The sequence below is a fragment of the Equus quagga genome, chromosome 15, assembly GCF_021613505.1.
Source record: "Equus quagga isolate Etosha38 chromosome 15, UCLA_HA_Equagga_1.0, whole genome shotgun sequence".
NCBI lineage: Eukaryota > Metazoa > Chordata > Mammalia > Perissodactyla > Equidae > Equus > Equus quagga.
In genome coordinates, this window is record NC_060281.1 from 74,303,079 (window position 1) to 74,322,377 (window position 19,299).

The 19,299-nt window shown below is 58.0% G+C and overlaps 1 protein-coding gene across 1 annotated transcript; it reads right to left on the reverse strand.

Moving 5' to 3' along the window:
• Positions 1–8,284: 8,284 nt before the first annotated feature.
• LHX5 (LIM homeobox 5) lies at positions 8,285–16,779 on the reverse strand. The gene is made up of 5 exons (XM_046638991.1): positions 16,607–16,779; positions 14,366–14,589; positions 13,419–13,696; positions 12,550–12,715; positions 8,285–8,652 (listed from the first exon to the last, which is right to left on the reverse strand). The coding sequence occupies exons 1-5, from the start codon at positions 16,777–16,779 to the stop codon at positions 8,285–8,287; spliced, it is 1,209 nt and encodes a 402-aa protein (XP_046494947.1).
• Between the last annotated feature and the right edge of the window lie 2,520 nt (positions 16,780–19,299).

Genomic DNA, 19,299 nt, shown 5'->3' on the forward strand with positions numbered 1-19,299 from the left:
TTATCCACCATTTTCTCCCTTGGTGACTGTCTGTCTCCACCAGTAAAATACCAGCCGTGTGAGAACTGGGGTTGAATCCACTGTGTTCACCTCTGTAACCCAGAGCCCACAAGGGTGCCCAACACATAGTAGGCCTTCAAAAAACATTTGCTGAATAACAATGAATGAAGGAGTGGAGAGAAGATTCAGGAAGGCAAGCAGAGATCTGTACAACTTGGCTGCAGGGTCTCCGGTCTACCTCTCACTCCCATTTTTCAGATGAGGATGCTGAGGCCCAGAGGGTGGGTAACTGGGTCACAGTCACACAGCACAGGCACAGCAAAGCTGGTCCAGAAGTAAAAATCCCCTGGGACTGTGTGTTAGCCACAGAGAGGTCCCCAGTGACTTGGAGTGGGCCCGTAGGGGCCAGCTCTCTCTGTGCACATTCCAGAAAAATCATCCCCAAACTCATATTGCCACCTAGGGTTGCGCCAGATCCATGCATCTTCTTTCCTATTAACCTAATTCCGACGTTTCTTGAAGCCTTACACGCGATTTAGAAAGAAAATGTTATCACCACCTGTAACGAAGAAACAGTATCTCTTCCCAGAGTTAGAGAATAAGCGTAGCAATAACTACAAGGAGAAGTGGAATGACGCCGTTACATTGTAGCTAGCTTCAGTTGCGCCAGATCTCCAAGCCTGCCCGTGACACAAGTGTGAGAGGGGCGTTTAAGACACGCCAGCACCACACAGAGACTCTCCCTCAAACAAGCAAAAGGGCTGAAAAAGAATGGGAGAGAGCGACTTCTTCACGAGGTGTCAGGATCCGGTGAAAATGCCTGCTTCCTCCAGACGTCCCCGTCCACACCGCGGGCAAGCCTGCTCTGGTTATATACCGGCCTGGCCGCAGCACGCAACGATATGGTTTGATTTTAGGGACCCCAAAAACACACATGAGGCCAACTCTTCCTCCAGCAGCATCTGCCAGGAGGAGCCAGCAGTCACACAGGCTCCAGAGAGTCTCCGTTAGGCCTCGGGGGTTTATTTTCCAGCTATGTTTGGGTGTCCTGCAGGTCCCGAATATCAGAAAGTTGCATTTCTTTTTTTTTTCATACATTTTTAAATGAGGTGAAACATAACATAAAGTTAATCGTTTTTAAGTGAACAATTCAGTGGCGTTTAAGACATTGACAATGTTGTGCAACCACCACGTCTATCCAGTTCCAGGACATTTGCATCACCCAGAAAGGAAACCCTGAACCCCTTAAGCTGTAGCTCCCTATTCCTCTGCCCTCGACCCCCAGCACCCATGGGTCTGCTTTCCGTCCCTATGGATTTACCCATTCTGGACATTTCCTATGAATGGAACCCTGCAATGTGTGGTTTTCTCGTGACCGGCTTCTTCCACTTAGCATCGTGTTTTTGAGGTTCATCTATGTCTTAGCCTGTATCAGCACTTCGTTCCTTTTCACGGCTGAATGATATTCCATTGTATGGACAGACCACACTTCATTCATGTTTTCATCCGTTGACGGTACATTTCTTTTTAAACAGCTTGCCAAATTATTCTTCATCGGGCCTGGACCTCCCACTTTATGCCAGACCTGCTCTTATCTTCACTGGCCCTGTCATATCCAACTGGCAACATGGATATCTTAAAGAATGTTCTGGAAAGTAATAAGTTGCATATCTGTACAACTAGGCTGTGAAGTTAGTCCTTGTTTTAAAAAATGTTTTAGCACTTCTTCCAAGAAGAAAATAGAATACTGATAATAATAGCTGCAGCATCCAATGAATGGCCATTGTTATTATTACTATATTATTATTATTTTATTCAGTGTTTATTACTTAGTGGCTTGTGCCATGTCAGGCACTGTGCTTAGACTATGACATGTGTGACCTTATTTAACCGTCACAATGACACTTGAAGTTAGATCTTATTGTTCCCATTTTATAGATGGCAAAGCTGAGGCTCAGAGAGGTTGTGTCCAACATCAGTCACACAGTGCTTGGTCTCAGGTTGCTCACAGCCTGGGGATGGGGACACAGACACGATGTGGTTGGGATATTATAGTGGAGGAAGAAGTGGACAGTGCTGTAGGTGCCCAGGTGGGCGTCACGATCTTGGCCGGCTGCTTCATCTTCACGTAGTTTGACCATGGAGTTGGGGTCCCTGCTCCTTCTGAGCAGAAATCTACACCGTAAGGTTTTCCTCCAGTGATAAAGGGATTGCTGAGAATCTGGCTGTCTTTCTAAGCCAATGCTTCAAACAAGAAATGTGCACCCCAATCCCCGGGGATTGTGCACATTCTGATTCTGAAGTTCTGGGGGGCCCGAGACTCTGCATTCCTATCCAGTTCCCAAGTGATGCTGCTGCTGCTGGTCCATGGACCACACTTTGAGTATCGAGGGGCTAGAAGCTCTGAATTCTGACCCCAACTCTGCTGTGAACTCTCTGTGGGACTTTAGGCCAGTCTCTGGCCCTCCCTGAGCCTGAGTTTCTTTCCCTGGTCCATGGGGACATTGTCCTCCATCTGGAACATTCTCTGAAGAATAAAAAATAAGAATGGTGTTGTCACAGACAGCCACGGGCACCTGCTGGGGTGAGGGATTCTCTCCCAAAGCCCCCAGGAGTCCATCAGCAGGCGCTGGGGGAAGTGGACCTGCTCCTGAGTCCTGGCACCAAATGCAGAGAGAGGTGGCCGGAGGCAGCAGGGCCCCAGAGAAGCGGCGGAGAGGTCTCCGTTCATCACAGAAATGGCCCATTTGCAATGATCGGTTGCCCAGGTGTTAATAACGCTAATGGCATAGGAAGGGTAAACCCGGTCACTTGGCTGAACAGGAGAAATATGCAGAGGAGCGCTCGGGTTTCCATAAATCAGCCGTGTGCGGCGCGACGAGGGAGGCAGGACTTAAAATTCCGGTCAGGAGATGGGTATTCTCATAATCCGAGCTGGAGAGGTAATTTATTCTGTTTATATCTTTTTACTGCACGACAAGGCTTGGGAGCAGGAGCCCTCCACAGCCATTCTGCATTTTAAATATTAGTCCTAAGCACGAGGGGTCAGCTCTCCGGCTCTGGGGGGTGTTTGTTTCGGGGCAGGTGGACAGGGATGGGGATGGGGGGAGCGGGCACGACGGGGGCTGGAATATGTGTGGTTTAACTGTCCAGCGTTGGCCAGAATTACAGCCTCGGGGCAGCGGGGGAGAGGTGACATCCCCCTTTTCCCAGAGCTGGAGGGGACGGCCAGGGGCTGGCTAGCTTCCCTACCTGCCCGCCTGGGAGTATTTTTTTTCCACTCTGAAATCTTTTATTTTTAAATGATAATAAATACAGGTGATGATGAGATAGAGGGAGATGAAGAGATACATTAATAAAGGAGGAAAGGGACGAGGAGGGGAGGGAGAGAGAAAGAAACAAGGGCAAGCAAGGAGAAGCCGGAAGTCCTTACGTCTTTTGACCTTGGTAAGTTTCATTATGCCCTTTGCCCTTCTGGCTAGCTTTGTTTAACCCAGAAGGGGTTTTAAACAACATCTAGCGAGGTTGCTACCAATAAGAATTAGCATTCATGGCAGTCTTTCTTAAAGAATCTCTTCTTGTGGCAGCTGAAGTGCGTTCATTCATTCCTCCATCCATCCACCCAATCATGCAGGTACTCCGCACAGAAGGAGGGCTCCGCTGTGCCAGGCTCTGTCCCAGGTCCAGGGGCAGCATGGGCTCTGGAAGCAGAAGTTCTTGATTCAAAACTTGGCTCTGCTGCCCCGGGGCTGTGTGACCCCAGGCAGCTCATGTCACCTCAGTCTCATCTGCAAAGTGGGACTAACACCGCTCACTCGGAAGGGGCATTGGGAGGACCGAATTAGGCTCTGGACACGACTTTGTCTGGCAGCAGTCCTGTAAGTTCAGGGGCATCGGAATCAGTTGGGGAGCTTGACAAACGTGAAGCCTTTTGGGTGCCATGCCAGAGAGCAATTCCAGCCACGGGCCGTGGGGCCTGGGGATAAGTATTTTTAGCAAGTGCTGCCTTCTGATCACACTTTGAGAAAACAGTTGTGGGTGCCCAGGGACAAATGTCCTTTCTCGATCCTCCCCATTTCCACCCAGCCTTCCTTAGGAACCGCCTCCCTCACTAAGCACACCCCATACCACGACTGTGACACCACAGGGCCATTGCCCAGGGGGAGGTGGGGGCGGACTTCTCCTAGAGCCCCGGTTCCAGTAGGCACCTGGGGAGTTGACATGAGCCTGCAGGAGTGGGGGTGGGTTTGAGCTGGTTTTGACAAGGGTTCCCCTCTCTCCCCTTGTCATTCTGCAAAGAAGCTGGCGTGTGCATGTGCGTGTGTGTACACGTGTGTGTGTCTGGGGAGGGTGGACGTGAGGACTGAACCTGGGCCAACGTTTCATGAACCTTGGTCACGGGCTAAGTTACAACTCGCCAACGTGGATGAAGGGCCATTGGGAGCCCATTTCACAGCGGAGCAAACCAAAGCTCAAAAAGGTGACTCAGTGACCAGCCAGATAGTCTCCTGGACCTCAGGGCCCTTGCTCTGTTCTGCCCCCATCCAACTCCCAGGTGACCTCTGCTCAGTCATGAGCCCTCAGAGGAAGGGCCCTGGGAGTCACCCCAGTACTGCTCAGGACCCCAGAGACCAGCATCCTCCCTGGATTCTGGCTTCTGCAGCCCCCTCGGAGATCTGGGTGGGACCGCCGCAGGGTTATTTAGTATCCCCTGACACAGGGGTGAGCCTCTCCCAGTCTCCCAGATGGAAGTGGACATGTGAAGAGCAGGTATATGCCCTGTGTATGTGGATGTGCACGCATGTGCCCAGGGCCACGATGTCTGGGTGTGTGTGTGCCCATAGGGGTAGACATGTGGGTTCAAGGCATGTATGTGTAGACACGCACGTGTGTGCTTGTGTGCACTTGCTTCTCCGTGCAAAGACACACAGTACACAACTGCATGCATAGTAATGTGCATGTGCTTGCACCCACCTATGTGTGCACGCGTGTGTAGACTATGTCTATTACCTCGTGCCTGTCTGTACGTCTATGTGCCTGCACGTGCATCTGCAGGTGTGCAAATATGGCTGGTGTGTGTCCGTGTGCCTGTGCCCCTGTGCCTGCACTTGCCGGCCCTTCTCTTTGTGCACATGTGCTTGCATGTGTGAATGTGTGTGTGTGAGCACACACGTGCTTGGTGTGTGGGTGTGTGGGTGTCTGTGCCTGGGAGGAGGGGCTGGGAGGGCTGGCACTGTAGCGAGTTCTCATCCTGCAGCCCCACTCTGCTGCCCCACGGTGAGCTCCCTGACACCTCTGGGCTCAAGCTGCCCACCTGGGTGGGCAGCTGGGGGCCAGAGCAGGTCAGAGCTGTAGTGACCTGGTAGGCCTCCGTGGGGGGGGGGGGGGGGGTCCTCCCATCTCTTTCATCTCCCCTTCTCCCGCTCCTGCTCTCCTTGCCGTTCCCTCCCCTTCCCCCCCTTCCACTTTTCCTTCTCCCCCCCATTCCCTCCTCCCCACCCTTCTCCTCCCCCTCCCCTGCCTCTGTGACCCTGTCACAAGCCTGTCTGCAGAGCAGTGAAGGGTGAGTCCCCTCTCTTCCCAGCCTCACTTTCCCAGGCCTCGCTCTGGCAGCAGCTCTAAGGGAGCCCTTCTGCAGAACGCACATGTGCCCAGAAAATATTTGGGGGCCTGGCCGAGATGCCCATCTCATACATTCTCTCCTGGCCTCTATAATCCATCACAATCTGGGCACGCAGTGGAGTAGAAACACAACCCAATACACACGTGGGCTCGAATCCCAGCTCTGCCACTCCCCAGTTGTGCGACTTTGGACAAGCCCCCTGACCTCTGTGAGCACCCTAATGGGGCAAATAAAACTTACCCTCATACATGTTCCAAGATTTAGCCACAAGGATATTTACTCCAGCCTGGCTTAAAGTGGTAAAAAATTGGAAACAAATGCAAATGTCCAATAGAATTGGTTAAAAACCCACTCCAAGGAAACTTTAAGCAGTGGGTACAGAGGATGGCGTGGCTCTGTCCGTGATCAGCTTATGAGTCTGAGAGCTACTGCTGCACGGACCCGAGCAGGGGCCACAGTGTGGGCGGAATAGGGGCTCTAGTTTCAAAACGAAAATAAAGTCTGGAAGGAAACACACCAGCTACGTCACCACGGTGCTTGAGACTCTGGGTGATTACATTGTCTTCCTTCTGTTTACCTGAAATTTCTAAATTTTCCATGAGCTATAAGGAAAGAAAAGAAAAGGCCAAATCCCCTTGCATTATTCTTGTGAAGTCCACATAACATGAGGACAGAGGAGGAGGTCTCTTAGCACGTGCCCAGCCCCTGATGGTTCACACCCCCATCTCCCTGGGCCCCCTCCTCTTCCTGCTGACCCCCAAATGGGCAGGCTCTGGCCCCTCCAAGCTTGGGTGAAAGGGATCCAAACGCAGGACATTCTTCCATCCATTTTTCTCCCCCTCATCTGCTTTTCTAATCCTAAAGTGCCTGAGTTGGGAGAGAACATAGGAAGCACTCCCTCCAACCTCCCCTTTTGTAAGCAGGGAGACTGACGCAAAGAGAGGGAGAGACTCATTTTAGGCAGTGGCCTCAGGCCTCCTAAATCTCATCGGCCACTCTCTCCATCATCCTGCTGACAACAGAGCGCGCACAGCCTTCCTCTCCTCTCTGTGGGGCCCTTCTATCCTAGCACAGCCTTGCAGACAACTAGCACCAGCTCGCCAGCCTGCTCGTTGTTTTTGCCACCTGGAATGCATGGGGCATAATTAGGAGTGAAGCCAGAATTCTTCTGACATACTGGGGACAAACAAATCACATATCCATTCATTCATCAAATATTTTGAAGACCTACTATGTGCCAGGCAGGCTTGGGTTAGATCGTGGCATCACATAAAGCCTGGGGAGATACTGTGCCTGGCCCATGGTAGCTGTCAAACAGTGGCAGCCACTGTCATTACCTGCTAGTTACCAAAAGAACTCCCCCTTAGACGAGGAGAGGTCTTTGCACCCATCAAGTCCACTTTATGGCCAAGATGAGAACTAGAGAAAAGAATAGTTCCATTCACTTTGAGTGACTACGACGACAGGGACCGAAAAAAAAAAAAAAAAACCAAGCCACACAGCACTGAGGGAAAAAAGAATTTTTTTATTAATCTGCTTTTTAAAAAAGTTGATTTTTTGATTTTTGTTTTTTTTAGGTAAACCTCTTTCTGCCTCCCCTCCCTCACTCTGCCCACCCTCCTCTTAAAAATATAAAAATGTCCAACCCCGGATAACTAGAGTACAATAAATAAACAGTAAACACAAAAACATACTTTATTTGTTTCTTCTTTATACAAAATAAGGAAACTAGAAGCGTTCGACTTCCAAAAAAGTGTAATGCTGTACATCCTGACGGCTCAGCCTCCAGGCCCCGGGAGGGAGGGTGGTCTGTGGGGTGGAGCCCAGAAATCTTGGCGCCTCGCCCAGGGGGAGGACAGAGTGGGCGCGTGTTCGAGTCTGGCCTGGACCACCGGCCTCAAAGTAAATGTCGAAGGAAGGGAGCTACCAGGAAGTCTGGCCAAGGGCTGGCGATGCCCAGGCCGGCCCCCTTCCTAGAAAAGCTGACCTTGATCCCCAAGATTGGCCACCAGGGGGCGCCAGCGCGCAGGCGGATTTGTCTTCCGCCCAGCGAGTGACATCCCCGTCGGAGCGTGTTGCTCTCTCGCTCGCTCTCCATCTTCCCCCTCTGGCTGGCGCTTTCTCCATCTTCTCTTCTCCTCATTTTGCTCCCTTGCCTCTCTCTCCTTTCAATCCCTCTCTTTTTCTTATCACCTCTTTTTAAAGACGGGGAAAGCAGAGTGAGAAATAAGATTACAAAATGCCACTCGAATTGTAGAGGGGTGGGGGGGACATCGCCTCCGCCCCTTAGCCTCAACCCTCTCTTGGTCCTAAGAGGTGGCGGGTGGCTGGGGGGTCGGGGGCAAGTCTAGAGCGTGCTTGAAATCTCTTGATCTTCCGAAGGATTGACTTTGGTCCCAAGAAATTGTTGGTGGCTGCCGGGAGAGCGCTGGCAGCAGGCTGGGGGGTCCGGAGAGCCCGCGGGATGGAGATGGGGGTCGGTCCTCCTCCGCGCCCAGCCGCGGAGCAGCTGCCGGTTGAATGCGGACCCGAGAGAGAACCCCTGAGGGAGACCCAGGCCGCGTCCGCGTCGGCCGTTTTGGTTTCGGGAGGCGGGGTCCGGGGGGCCGGCCGGGGGGCACCTCGGGGCGGAGCGCGGGGGACTGGCGCGGCCCGGCGGCCTTACCACACGGCGGCCTCGTTGAGCTCGGGGTTGGGGTGCGACAGGGGTCCGCTGTAGCCGCTGGTGCCGCTCATGGGGAAGGGCGGGCTGGGCCCCCCGCTGAACACCTCGCCGGGCATGGGGTGCAGCGCGCCCGGCAGGCCCGGCTCGGGGCTCGGCGTGTCCGGGTGGGAGATCATGTCGGTGAAGCGGGGGTTGTCGGCGGCATGCGGGCCGGCGAGCGGCGGCTCCAGCGCGCCCAGCGGCGTCGAGCCGGGCCCCGAGGCCGCCAGGAAGCTCGAGTCGGCCGGGGACTGCGCCTGGGACGGCGGGCCGTGCGCGAAGAAGTCGTAGTTGCCTCCGGGCGCGTAGTAGTCGCCTTGGTAGTCTGCGGGAGAGGGGACGGGGAGGGAGACAGCAGAGATGAGAGATGGCGGGTCGGGGAGGGACCCGCGAGCCTGGAGGGAGGGGAGCGGGGAGACCAAGGCCGGAGACGGGCGGACGTGGTCGGGGCGCAGAGCCTCGGGCCGCCGGGAGGGCACGTGAATGGGGGACAGCGGACACTGGCTCGAGATTAGGGCCACCCGCAGAGAGGCCTGCAGAGACCAAGGGAGAGGGAGGCCCGAGGCGGCGGAGGAGCAGGCCCAGGGGTCAAGCTGGAGAAAGAGACAAGGAGAGACGGGGAAAGAGGAGAGACTCGGATTGTGAGAGACTCAGAAAGGAGACGGGAGAGACTCAGAAGCAGCGAGGAACTCAGACAGAGAAAGAGGCCGCGGCTTCAAACTCGGAGATTCCTTGACAGAGACGGAGAGAAACAGCGGTGGGGGAGACACAGAGACGGTGAATGATTCCAGTGTCTTAGAGCTGGAGAGAGAGACGCAGAGAGCGAGAGACGTGGAAAGAGCCAGAGAGGGACAGTGAGAGACGGACAGTGAGAGAGCGGCAGAGGACAGGGTGAAAGGGGCGCCCCTAGACTCAGAGAGACCCGAGGCAAGACAAGAAAAGAGACCCAGAGATGCCAAACCCACGGCAGAGACGGAGACCGGGAGAGATTCGCGGTCGAGTAAGACAGAGATAGGCCAGGAGTGGCAAAGAGAAAGACATGAGACGGCTGCGGTTAGAGACACGCGTGAAAAACCCGTCGAGAGACCCAGGAACGAGACGGAAGGTCAGGAGAGACAGACGCGCCCAGAGACCGCCGAGATGAGTTAGAGAGAGCGCTAGAGACACAGAGGCTGACAAGTCCGGGAGAGGAGCAAGGCGGGGATGCTGGGCCGGATGGAGACCAGAGCGCGAAATGGTTGAGGCGGAGCGGCGACCCCGCGGGGGAGAAGCCGGCACCCGGCAGCGGCCACAGTGCGGAGGGGCTGGCGAGGTGGGCTGGGGCCCGGGAAACCTGGGCGCCAGGCGCGCAAGGCGGCCTCCCGCTCTCTCCATCGCTCCCCGCACCTCGCCGACCTGGCGCTGCCCTTTGCCCCGCCAAGTATAGCCCTGCGTCGGTCCCGGTAAACGTGGCGGTCCGACCGTTTGCCCCGGCCTCGCCTGGTCTGGAACGGAGAACGCTGGGCCACAGCAACTTGACAGCAGGGGAGGAGGACGTGAGCACTCGCCCGGTCATGCCCAGGGTTTCACGGGTGCCTCGGGGAACGGCTCGGTCCTCCAGGCTCCCCCTGGGCGGGTCTGCCAGGACACTCAGGCTGTGAAGCATTTGGGGACACTGAGCCCTTTTAAGGATCTGATAAATAGCTATGGACTCCCTCTCCAGTGATATGCACAGATGTGCATTTAACTCACAAAATCAGGGGGTGCAGGGACTCTGGGTTACACGCCCCCCCCCCATTCTCAACAAATTGTGCATCAACCGTCTGACCTCCTCGCATAACCCCCTCCGCCAGGCCCTTCTGGACAGCCTGCTCCCCGCCCCCAGGTCGGCCCCTGAAAGACTGGGGTGTGGGACCCCACGAAAGGAGCACCTTGCAGCTGGCACCGGTGACCACAACCCGCTTTGTACGGCGGGAAAACCAGCGCGCCAGGCAGCCAGGTCTCCTCCGAAAACCCAGCTCCCTGCTCCGTCTTTGGGACTCAGACCCCGGGCGAGTTCTGGACACCCCGTCCCTCTCTAAACCCAGAAATCTGTCTAAACGGACGGTGTCAGGAGGCGCGGCTTGGAGACGGCGTAGACAACAGCTCAAGCGGTCGCCAGTTACTTTTTAAAACCCACTCATTCCATTCTCCCCGAAAGTGAAGGGAAAGGTTGGAAGCCGCGAGTTTGGGGCCCCTAAGGGACGGGGATGGGGGACGGCCGCGGCCAGCAGTGAGCCGGCAAGCCGACGAGGGCCGCGGCCCCCGCGCAGAGCGCGCCGCCTCCGCCCATATGGCGGCCGGGCCGGAGGTAATTGGAACAAACGCCGTCTGAAAAGGGCACAAAAGCCGCAGCTGGGGCTTTGTCCGCGCTCCCACGGGGGCCGCCGGCCCCGCCGCCCGGCCCCTTTCTCGCCCGCTGCCGGCCCCGCCGCCGGGATCTCCCAGCGCGGATTAGGCGGGGCTGCCTCGCTGGGACTGGGGGGGTCCTGCCCTCCCCCATTTCACTGACAGAGGGGCCCGCGTGTGCAGACCCCCACCTCACCCCGCAGACGCGCGGGGAGAGGGTCGGCGGGATTGGGGGGCTCACTGTCCTCGGGAAACCTTGCTTAATTGCCCAGGCGGGGAGAAATTCCGGACCGGTCCGCCCCACCGCCTCCCTGCGCCAGGCCGAGATTCTGTGCGGAAGGAGGCAGAGATGGGTGAAGAGAGTCGCTGAGCCGGGACCCCAAGACGTGGCCACCACCTGGGCTGTCCCGAGTGTCTGTAGCCCGCCAACCAGGGCCCTACCACCGCAGAGCCTCTCTCCAAAAAGCACAGCGGCGCATTTTGTCCACAATTTCTGCGGGCCCCCGCCGGACCTGAAGATCCAACCTCCCAGGCCTGCGGATGTACGGAAGAAGCCCGTAGCTCTCTCCCCGGATTTGCCTGGGCGCCCGGCGCCTCGCCCTCGCCCTCGGCGTTGCCGCCAAACCCACTTTTCTAAGAAAAGTGTCCTCTCCTCTAACTGGGCAACGAGTCCCCCCCACCCCAGGCCAGGACACTGAGCAACTCACAGCAAAGATTCCCCTCAGGCATGGGCACTCCTGGGGGCTCCCTAAATTCAGAGGCTCAGCAACAGAAGCGGGAGGTGCCTTTCCTGTGCCTGCACGGGTCTGGGAAGTGCAGGATGGGGAGCGAGGGCTTCAGTGCCCCAGAGCACAGAGGACCTCAAAAACCGCGGTGGGGAGCTGGGATGGTAGCGGCGGAGTTGGAATCAGTTGGCAAGCAAGTGTGCGAAGGCAACGGAGGGGCAGTGGAGAAGGAAAGGAGGAGAAGAGAGGGAGAGGAAGAAGCGAAGGGGTGACCAAGAGGAGGGTTCACTCAGGCCTGAACCTGGTACCCAAGGGCGGAATTGTTTTTTGCAAACTCGTGCTCCCTGCCCCCTACAGCATCAAAGACCGCGAGTAGGTAACTGGGTTAGCCCAATCCTTGAGCCCCAGCTCGCAGGAATCCTGGCGCGCTTGGAGCTGGGAAGTCGGTGGAAGTCCTGCGCAGAGTAGCTGCCGGGTGCCAGCCGCTGTGCACACAGTTGCTGTGGAACAGGAGTTGCTGACTCGGAAGCTAGTGAGCAGGCAGCCCGGGGTGAATCCTGACCCCTCCATCCCTATGCGGCCCTCCAGGGCCAGTGTTCCCACTGGTGCAAGTGCACTAGGCCGCCGGCGAGGGCAGCAGGAAGGCTGTGTGTCCGGCTGGGGCAAGGGGCATGCGGATTTGTGAATGACCGCCTTGGTGTGATGCTTGGGACTGTGTGAGGCTGTGGATCTCTCCGGGTGTGTTGGTCAGTGAGTGTATGTGGGCAGTGGAGTATACCTGTGTGTGGTTGCGTGACCATGTGTCTAGATTTGTGTGTGTGAAGTCTCTGAACTCGAGCGTGCAGGAGTGCACCTACGTGTCCTGCGTGGATGAGTGTGTTTATCTGTGTGTATCACTGTATGGGTGAGTGAACTCACGTGTCTGCTTTTGTGTCCAAGAGGTATTTATGGGTGAGTGTGTATGTGTGTCTGTTAAGGTGCGTCCCTGGTTGTGTAACTCCTGCGTGAGTAGAAACGGAGGTGGAGGTTCCTTGGGCGACCCAGAGCGTCCGGAATCAGCCCTGCGCCCTCAGCTCCCAGAACGGGGCGGGCGTAGGTGTCGGGCAGCGCGTCCCGCGGGGGGCCCTTACCTCCGTAGTAGGTATACGGAGTGGACCCCAACATCTCAGACTCGTCCAAGCGGCCTCCCAGCGGACGCATGCGCCGCGGACTCCGGAAGAAGGCGTGTCTCCGGGCGCCCAGCGCGCTCAGCTGCTTCATCCGGCGTTCTTTGGACCGTCGGTTCTGGAACCACACCTGGGACAGAGGAGGGGGCTGTGAGCTCGGTTCGGGGGTGCCCTCCCTTCCTCTCCCCGCCCGGGCAGCCCCCGCTGGGTCCTAGCGCCTCCTCTGCGCCAAGGCTGCCCAGAGGCGGAGGCCGGGCCGGATTAGGCCGGAGGGGTGGAGAGGGGCCTCGGCGAACCAGCCAAGGATGAAGGATTTCGCGGACCCGTGGGGCGACTCATAAAGACTTGGGCTTCCTGGTCCTCGGCCCGCCCGCGGTCTGACGGCTTTATAAAGGCTTTCCTCCAGGCATGGCTCTCTTCTCGACCCCTCGGCTCCCCAGCCGGGCTCTGACCGTTTGTCTGTCTGCCCGCGCATGGGCGCAGGGGGGCGGGGGGGGGGGGGGGGAGAATGTGAAGACCCTCGCCTCTTTCTCTGCTCGGAAGCTGAAAAGAAGGGAGGGATCCGGTACCCCAGCGAGACTTAAAACTGTCCTTGAACGGGGCGGGGGAGGAATTCAGAGAGGCGAAGTGACCGGCCCAAGATCACACGTCCAGAAGGACGGCAGGGCAAAGCGGAATTTTTTGGCTAGGAGTTTGACCAGCTGACCCTGACCTCGGGAGCACCGTCTGCCCCTCGGCGGACCCGAACTCTGCGCCCTTTTAGCCATCGAGGCTGGGTGGGAGGCTCCCGCACGCAGCGGGGCTGCAGAGGGCTGACCCGGGCCGGGCCGCACCTGGATGACCCGCATGTTCAGGCCAGTCTCCTGTGCCAGCTGCTCGCGGATGTGGCGCGTGGGCTTGGGCGTGGCGGCGAAGGCGGCCTTGAGCGTCTCCAGCTGCTTAGCTTTGATCGTGGTGCGCGGGCCGCGCCGCTTCGTGCCTGAGTTCTGCTCCTCGTTCTCGTTGTTGGCCGTCTCCTTGTCCGACGACGTCGAGTTATCCGTCTCCTTGGGGTCGTCCTGGAGTGGGTCCTGCAGGTCCGGGGACAAACTGCGGTCCGTACAGGATGACACTGCGGGGGGACGGAGCGGGAAGGGAAACAGCAGCGTCAGCGGCGGCCCGCGGCCTCTTCAATCGGGTAGTCGGCTCCTGCAGGCCCAGGCCACCAGCAACCGCGCCGGGGTCCCTCCCAAACCCCGCGACAGCCCCTCCCTCAGGGGGCCGGCGCCCGCCCACTCCCTGCAGGCGGGGCTGGGCCTCTGGAGGGACCCTTCTCAAGCCCTCTCAGCACTTTCCGCTATTGCCTGGGTAAGGGGGAGGCACGCCCTCTGGAGAGACTGGCCTTCTTGAAGAGGGCACGGGAGGAGGGTACAGATGCCCAGCGGGCCTCAGATCTTCCTCTCCCTTCTCTCCTTCCTCCAGATCCTAATTAAGGTCCTCCCAGTGCAGCTAGAAATTACCAGGAGCTGAAAAGAGGCAGAAAGGGGAATTTCGTGGTTCCAAATTGGGGAAGGGCAGCAAGTTGGAAAAAGCTCCTGTACTGGAGGACTGGGGGGAAAGAGCTGGCTTTCCGGTGTCCTGGAGGACGGGGTCCAAATGCTGACTCTCCTCCCCAGCCCCTCCACTGGCCTTGAGAGTTGCCTGGCAGGTGAGCAGGTGTGGAGAGCTCTGAGCCGGGACAGAATGTACACAGGGGGCAAAGTAGAGAGTGCCAGGCTGGGCGTGGCAGGTGGCCTCCTACCTGAGTTGAGGCTACCCTCCTTGAGGCTGGAGGAGCTCAGGTAGTCGTCCTTGCACACGAACTTGTTCTCGTCGATGACATAGAGCTCCTCGCCCGTGGACAGCTGCTTGTTGCACACCATGCAGGTGAAGCAGTTGAGATGGAAGACTTTGCTGCGGGCCTTGCGCACCAGGTCGCTGGGCGAGATGCCCTGCGCGCAGCCTGCACACTTGGTGCCAAAACGCCTGCAGACACAACACGCCCTGTCATCTCTTGTCACCTCGGAGCAGCCCGATGTCCCACCCTCTCGAGCCCCTGACCTCTCCCCACCCGCCTTAGCTTCTGAGAAGCCTCCATTGCCACATCTGTCTGATGAGACCCTCCTCCTGTGCTCTTGGTCTAGAGTGCAGGAGGTGAGACCAATGTCCTGGGCTGTTCTTGGGGCTGGGCCTGTCTTGTCCACTCAGGTTTGTTCAGTCTCCTGGGCTTCCAGCCATGGGCTCAGCCGTCAGCCAAGCAGAAGGCCCAGAGCACCCCAAGATGTTCCCCCTACGTCCTTGCCAGGTCCGCCTGGGCCGCTCGAGGCAAACTCGGCTCTCGAGGTCACGGAGCATTTTAAGCCAGGCAGGCCAGATCTGGACCACTTCTTGGCTTGGCCCCCTGGCTCGTTTCCAGTGTGCTGGGGCCCAGGTAGGGGGGCACTTGGCCTGGCTGGCGGTTCCTAGCAAGGGGGTGGGGAGCCCCTCTCCTGAGGTGGACCTGAGCAGGAAGGAGGGAACCGTTGCTGATTCCCAGCGCCATCAGCACTGGAGGCTTTCTAGTCTGCACTCCAGGACCCGCTGGAGCCGGCCAGGAGCCTCTGGACAGCAGGACCTCAGAACGCTGGGCTCTGGAAAGCTGAGACTGAGTCTCTAGCCCCCAAAATCTCTGGCCCTGGCAGGCAGTGGGAGAGTGTGACCAGAAGGCAATCCTAAACCTGCATGGCCAGAACACGGGGTCTCTCAAATCCCCTTTTCCCAAGTTCCTGGTCTAAATCCTTTTCTTTCTTCCTTGAGCAGTGGGAGAAGGCGGCCTCCCCCAAAATGGGTGCTGCAGACCTGGGAGGGGTGAAGTGTAGTTGGGGGGGAGGGTGAGGGCCTGGGACTTTGGGGCCCCATATCTACTCACACCCATGTCTCTAAACAGGGCGAATTTGGGTGACGTTGATGCAGTAAGGGCATTAGAAGCCATAAGTCACTTCTGGCCTTATCCGGTGGCGTAATTGGCCATATGCACCTTATCAAAAATCATTAGGTGCTTTGCAAGCACTGCCACATTAGGGGCCTCAGGCCTCGGGGGGCTGGGCGTTTACACGTGTAAAGGCGAGGCTGACATTTTCTCCTTTTCACATCCCCTAGTGCAGAGCTGCTGGGCCCGGAGCTGCCTTTCTCCGAGGCGTTAATCACGCCCTCCTTCCCTCGGCGCCCCTGGAATTTGCGCTCACAAAGCCGGCTCTGGGCGCTTGGCGGAAGCTGGCAGGGCTGAGCTGCCGAAAACCCCACAGCCTTCTAGGCCTCCTTTGGCATTTCCCAGCGGGGGAAACTGAGGCCCAAAGAAGTGATCTGCCCTGGCCCGCCTGAAGGCCCCCGTAGGCAGCAAGAGGAGGTGACACAGCCCAGGCTAGACCCTGAGGTCCTGATTCTCAGCTTTGAATTCGTTTGTACTTTTCAACCTGGGAGAAAATGTTTAAGGAGTTTCGGGTGAGGAGAAGGGTTCCTCCCCCATCACCAGAGGAGAGCTTCCTGGCTCAGCCCCCTCCGGAGCTGGAAAGTTTCCGTTTGTCCAGGAGGGCTCTGAGCTGGCCTGCCTGGAGGGCAGCCTCTGGGCTCGCCCACTCTGCCTGGTGGGAGAACCCTCCAGCCGCCCCTAACTTCGGCAAAAACCCTTCCTCTCTCGGAGGAAGCTTGAAGCTTCCGCTCTCAGGTCGCAGCCTCCAGGAAGGGGCAGAGACAGGTGGGGAGCAAGTTTGTCAGGAATTCCTCCCCTGCCAGCGCTCCAAGCTGGCCTGGAGGAGCGAACAAGACGTAGCCAGAGGTAGCGAAGCAGCGTCCTTGCTCCGCCCGCGCTCAGGCCCTTTCCTGGAGAGCAGTGGGCTGCCGCGCTCCCTAGTTAAGCTTCTGAGCCCCGGAGGCTGGGATGCGTTTCGCGGTCTCCCCTTCCCCGGAGCCCCAGCGGAGCGCGCGCAGGCGGGCGCGCAGGCAGAAGCGCGGCGCGGCCTCTTACCTGAAGAAGTCATTTTTGCAGTAGAGCTTGCCCTCGCGTGAGAAGCACTTCTCAGAGAGGTTGGCCTTGCACTCGCAGCACTGAACGCATTTGATGTGCCACGCGCGGTCCAGCACGTTCAGCAGAAAGCGGTCGAGGATGGGCCGCTCGCAACCGGCACAGTGCACCATCATAGCCCCGCGCCCCGGCGGCTCGGGCCGCCTTGCCCTCCCTTTGGGCCCCCGGCCCTCGGGCCCCCAGGCCCCGCCGCTGCGCTCCGCCTGTTATCTCGGCTGCCGCTGCGCGAGTCCGGTCCAGACCAAGACTCAGCCGGTCAAGTCCTTGGGTGATCGCTGGCCTGGCGCTGGGCTGCCGGGGGTGGGGTGGGGAGTGGTGGCGTTCACAGCCTCATGCCCCGGGCCGCGCTCCCCAGTGCTTGTTCCGGGCTCCCCCAGGTGTCTTGGGTGGCTGCTAGCCTTGGCGCTGCCGAGCGGCTTTCCCCGGTGGCGGTGGCGCCGGCACTTTCCCCCACTTTCAAGCGGTCCCGATCCTCATCTTTGTCTGGCCGCCGCCTAATTCGCGCATCCTTATTCAGATTTGGTGACGTGGCGCGGCACGTAGGGGGCCCGCCGGCCAATGGGCGCGTGGTGGCCATGGCAACCTCTTAAATTTATAGCATATCTAAATTGGCTACAGCGTTGCGGTCGGGACAGAGCAAAAAAAACAAGGCATCAGTATTGTTGAGTATTAGCTTGTACCTGGTTCCGAGGCTAAGTAAGTATTTACCTTCCCGTTTGGGGCTGGGGGATGGGGTCGCGCGATCTGAAAACTTCTCTCTTCCTCTCTCTCTCCTTACAAACATTTGGGGGCCAGGATTCCAGGGCCTAGTGGGGGCAGGGACCCCTGCCGCCTTTGCCATCCTGGGAACTTGCAGAAGTTGCCTGAGGTCCGCTGCGCTATGTCCGCCTCCTCTTCCCCAGCCCAGCCCGTCCAGATTGGACTCTTTCAGCCCGCGTCCCTGGGGTCCGCGCTGGAGCTGCAGCAGCGCAGCTCCCCGGACTCCCAGAGTCGGCTCCCTTTGTCATACACGGGGCTGGGGCCCAGCCAGGCCTTTCTCATGGAAAGAAAGAGAGGGACAGAGAGAGAGAGAGAGAGAAAGCCTTGTGGCTTGGATATCCTTCCTCGCGCAGGCCTAGGCCCAGGTTGGGGGGCCGGGGACGTGTCATCTGGCCTTGTCCGAGACCCCGGAATTTCAGGCCTGAGCGCGCCGCCCATGGGCCTCTGGGGGAGCAGTGGGGGAGGGGGAGGTCCAGGGCGCACGGGTCTTCCCGAAGCCGGCTCAGAGGGGAGGTTCACCATGTCTCTCTTTTCCTCGCTGTACCTTCCAGATCCCGGGTCAGCCGGTCGGGGCACCGCGGTGAGCGGGTTGCACTGCCGAGGCAGGGAGCGCCACGGGTTTCGTGGCCGCTGGCTGCTTGCACACGCAGGGCGCGGGCTGGGTGTGCCCTCCTAGGGCGCAGGAGGAGCGGCTCGGCCGAGCGCCGAGGGTCTGGGGAATGTGGGGGCGGGGGAGGTGCTGGCAGGTGTGTGTGGAGAGCCGGGTGGGGGTGTAGGGGGAGAAAGGGGAGGGCCAGGCCTCCTTTCCCAAGGGGTAAACGCAGCCCCCCGGGGGCTCCAAGTTAGGGAGGCCCGGAAGGCACGGCGGGATTTTCCACCGCGCTGCGCCAAAGTCGCTGACGGGGTAGGTAGGCCCCGGGCCCCAGGGCTGGAGCCGGAGGACCGTGTTCCTGCAAGACCTGGCTGTGGATGTGTGTTTGGGTGCAGTTACTGAGTTTGCTAGCGTACACTTGCTCTTTGAGCATTGTATTTTCCCCTCGGTTTATAGGTAGTAATCAACCATGTGAGTTCCGTTTGGTATGTGTACATTTTGTGCAATTTGTGTGTTTGTATCTGTGTCTACTTCCGCTATGTTTGTGTGTCGGTCTGGATACACGTATTCTTACTGGTCTGTGTATATGTGTGCATGCTTACTTACAGCCATGTGAATGTGAGGGTGTTCAGGCGTGTGAGTGTGCGTTTGTGGAAGATCATTCGTGTATGTGTGTGCACATCACATTGATGTGAAAATGGACTTGAAAAAATCTGAATGTGTGTTTGTGTGTAGATGAGCGTGTGCGTGCTTGAGATCCTGTGTGTGTGTCTGAGCTGGATTGGGTGTGTTTGTGAGTGCAGAATTTTGTGGATCAGTGTTTGGGTGTCAGTCACAATGTGTGTGTCTGCACGTGTGTGTGCATTGTGCGATATTGTGTGGTATTTTTGCTTCTGCGACTGCTGTAGGTTTTAGGGGGTGTGTTTGTGTGTATACCCCTGGTGGCACTTACCTGTGTGGATTTGAAGAGCGAGATTAGTGGGTGCCTGTGTCGGGGCATTTGGTGGGACACAGAGACATTTGCTCCCCCTTCGCACCCCCGTCTTGTTCCTTTCCAGGCCTGGTGCTGTCCCCCACAGTCTCTAGGGGAGGTGATCTGGTTGGGGACACGGAATTTATTGACAGATGGTGGTCTCCGGGGAGGGTATTGACCCACAAGCTGGGCCTCTGAAGAGCAGTCCCCAAATCAGGCAGCTTCTGCCTGACGATGCTCTTACTCAATCCTCCAGCTTGCCAAGGGACAGTGTCCACACAGTGTGGGGGTGCGGCTGGTTAGAGCCGGGCT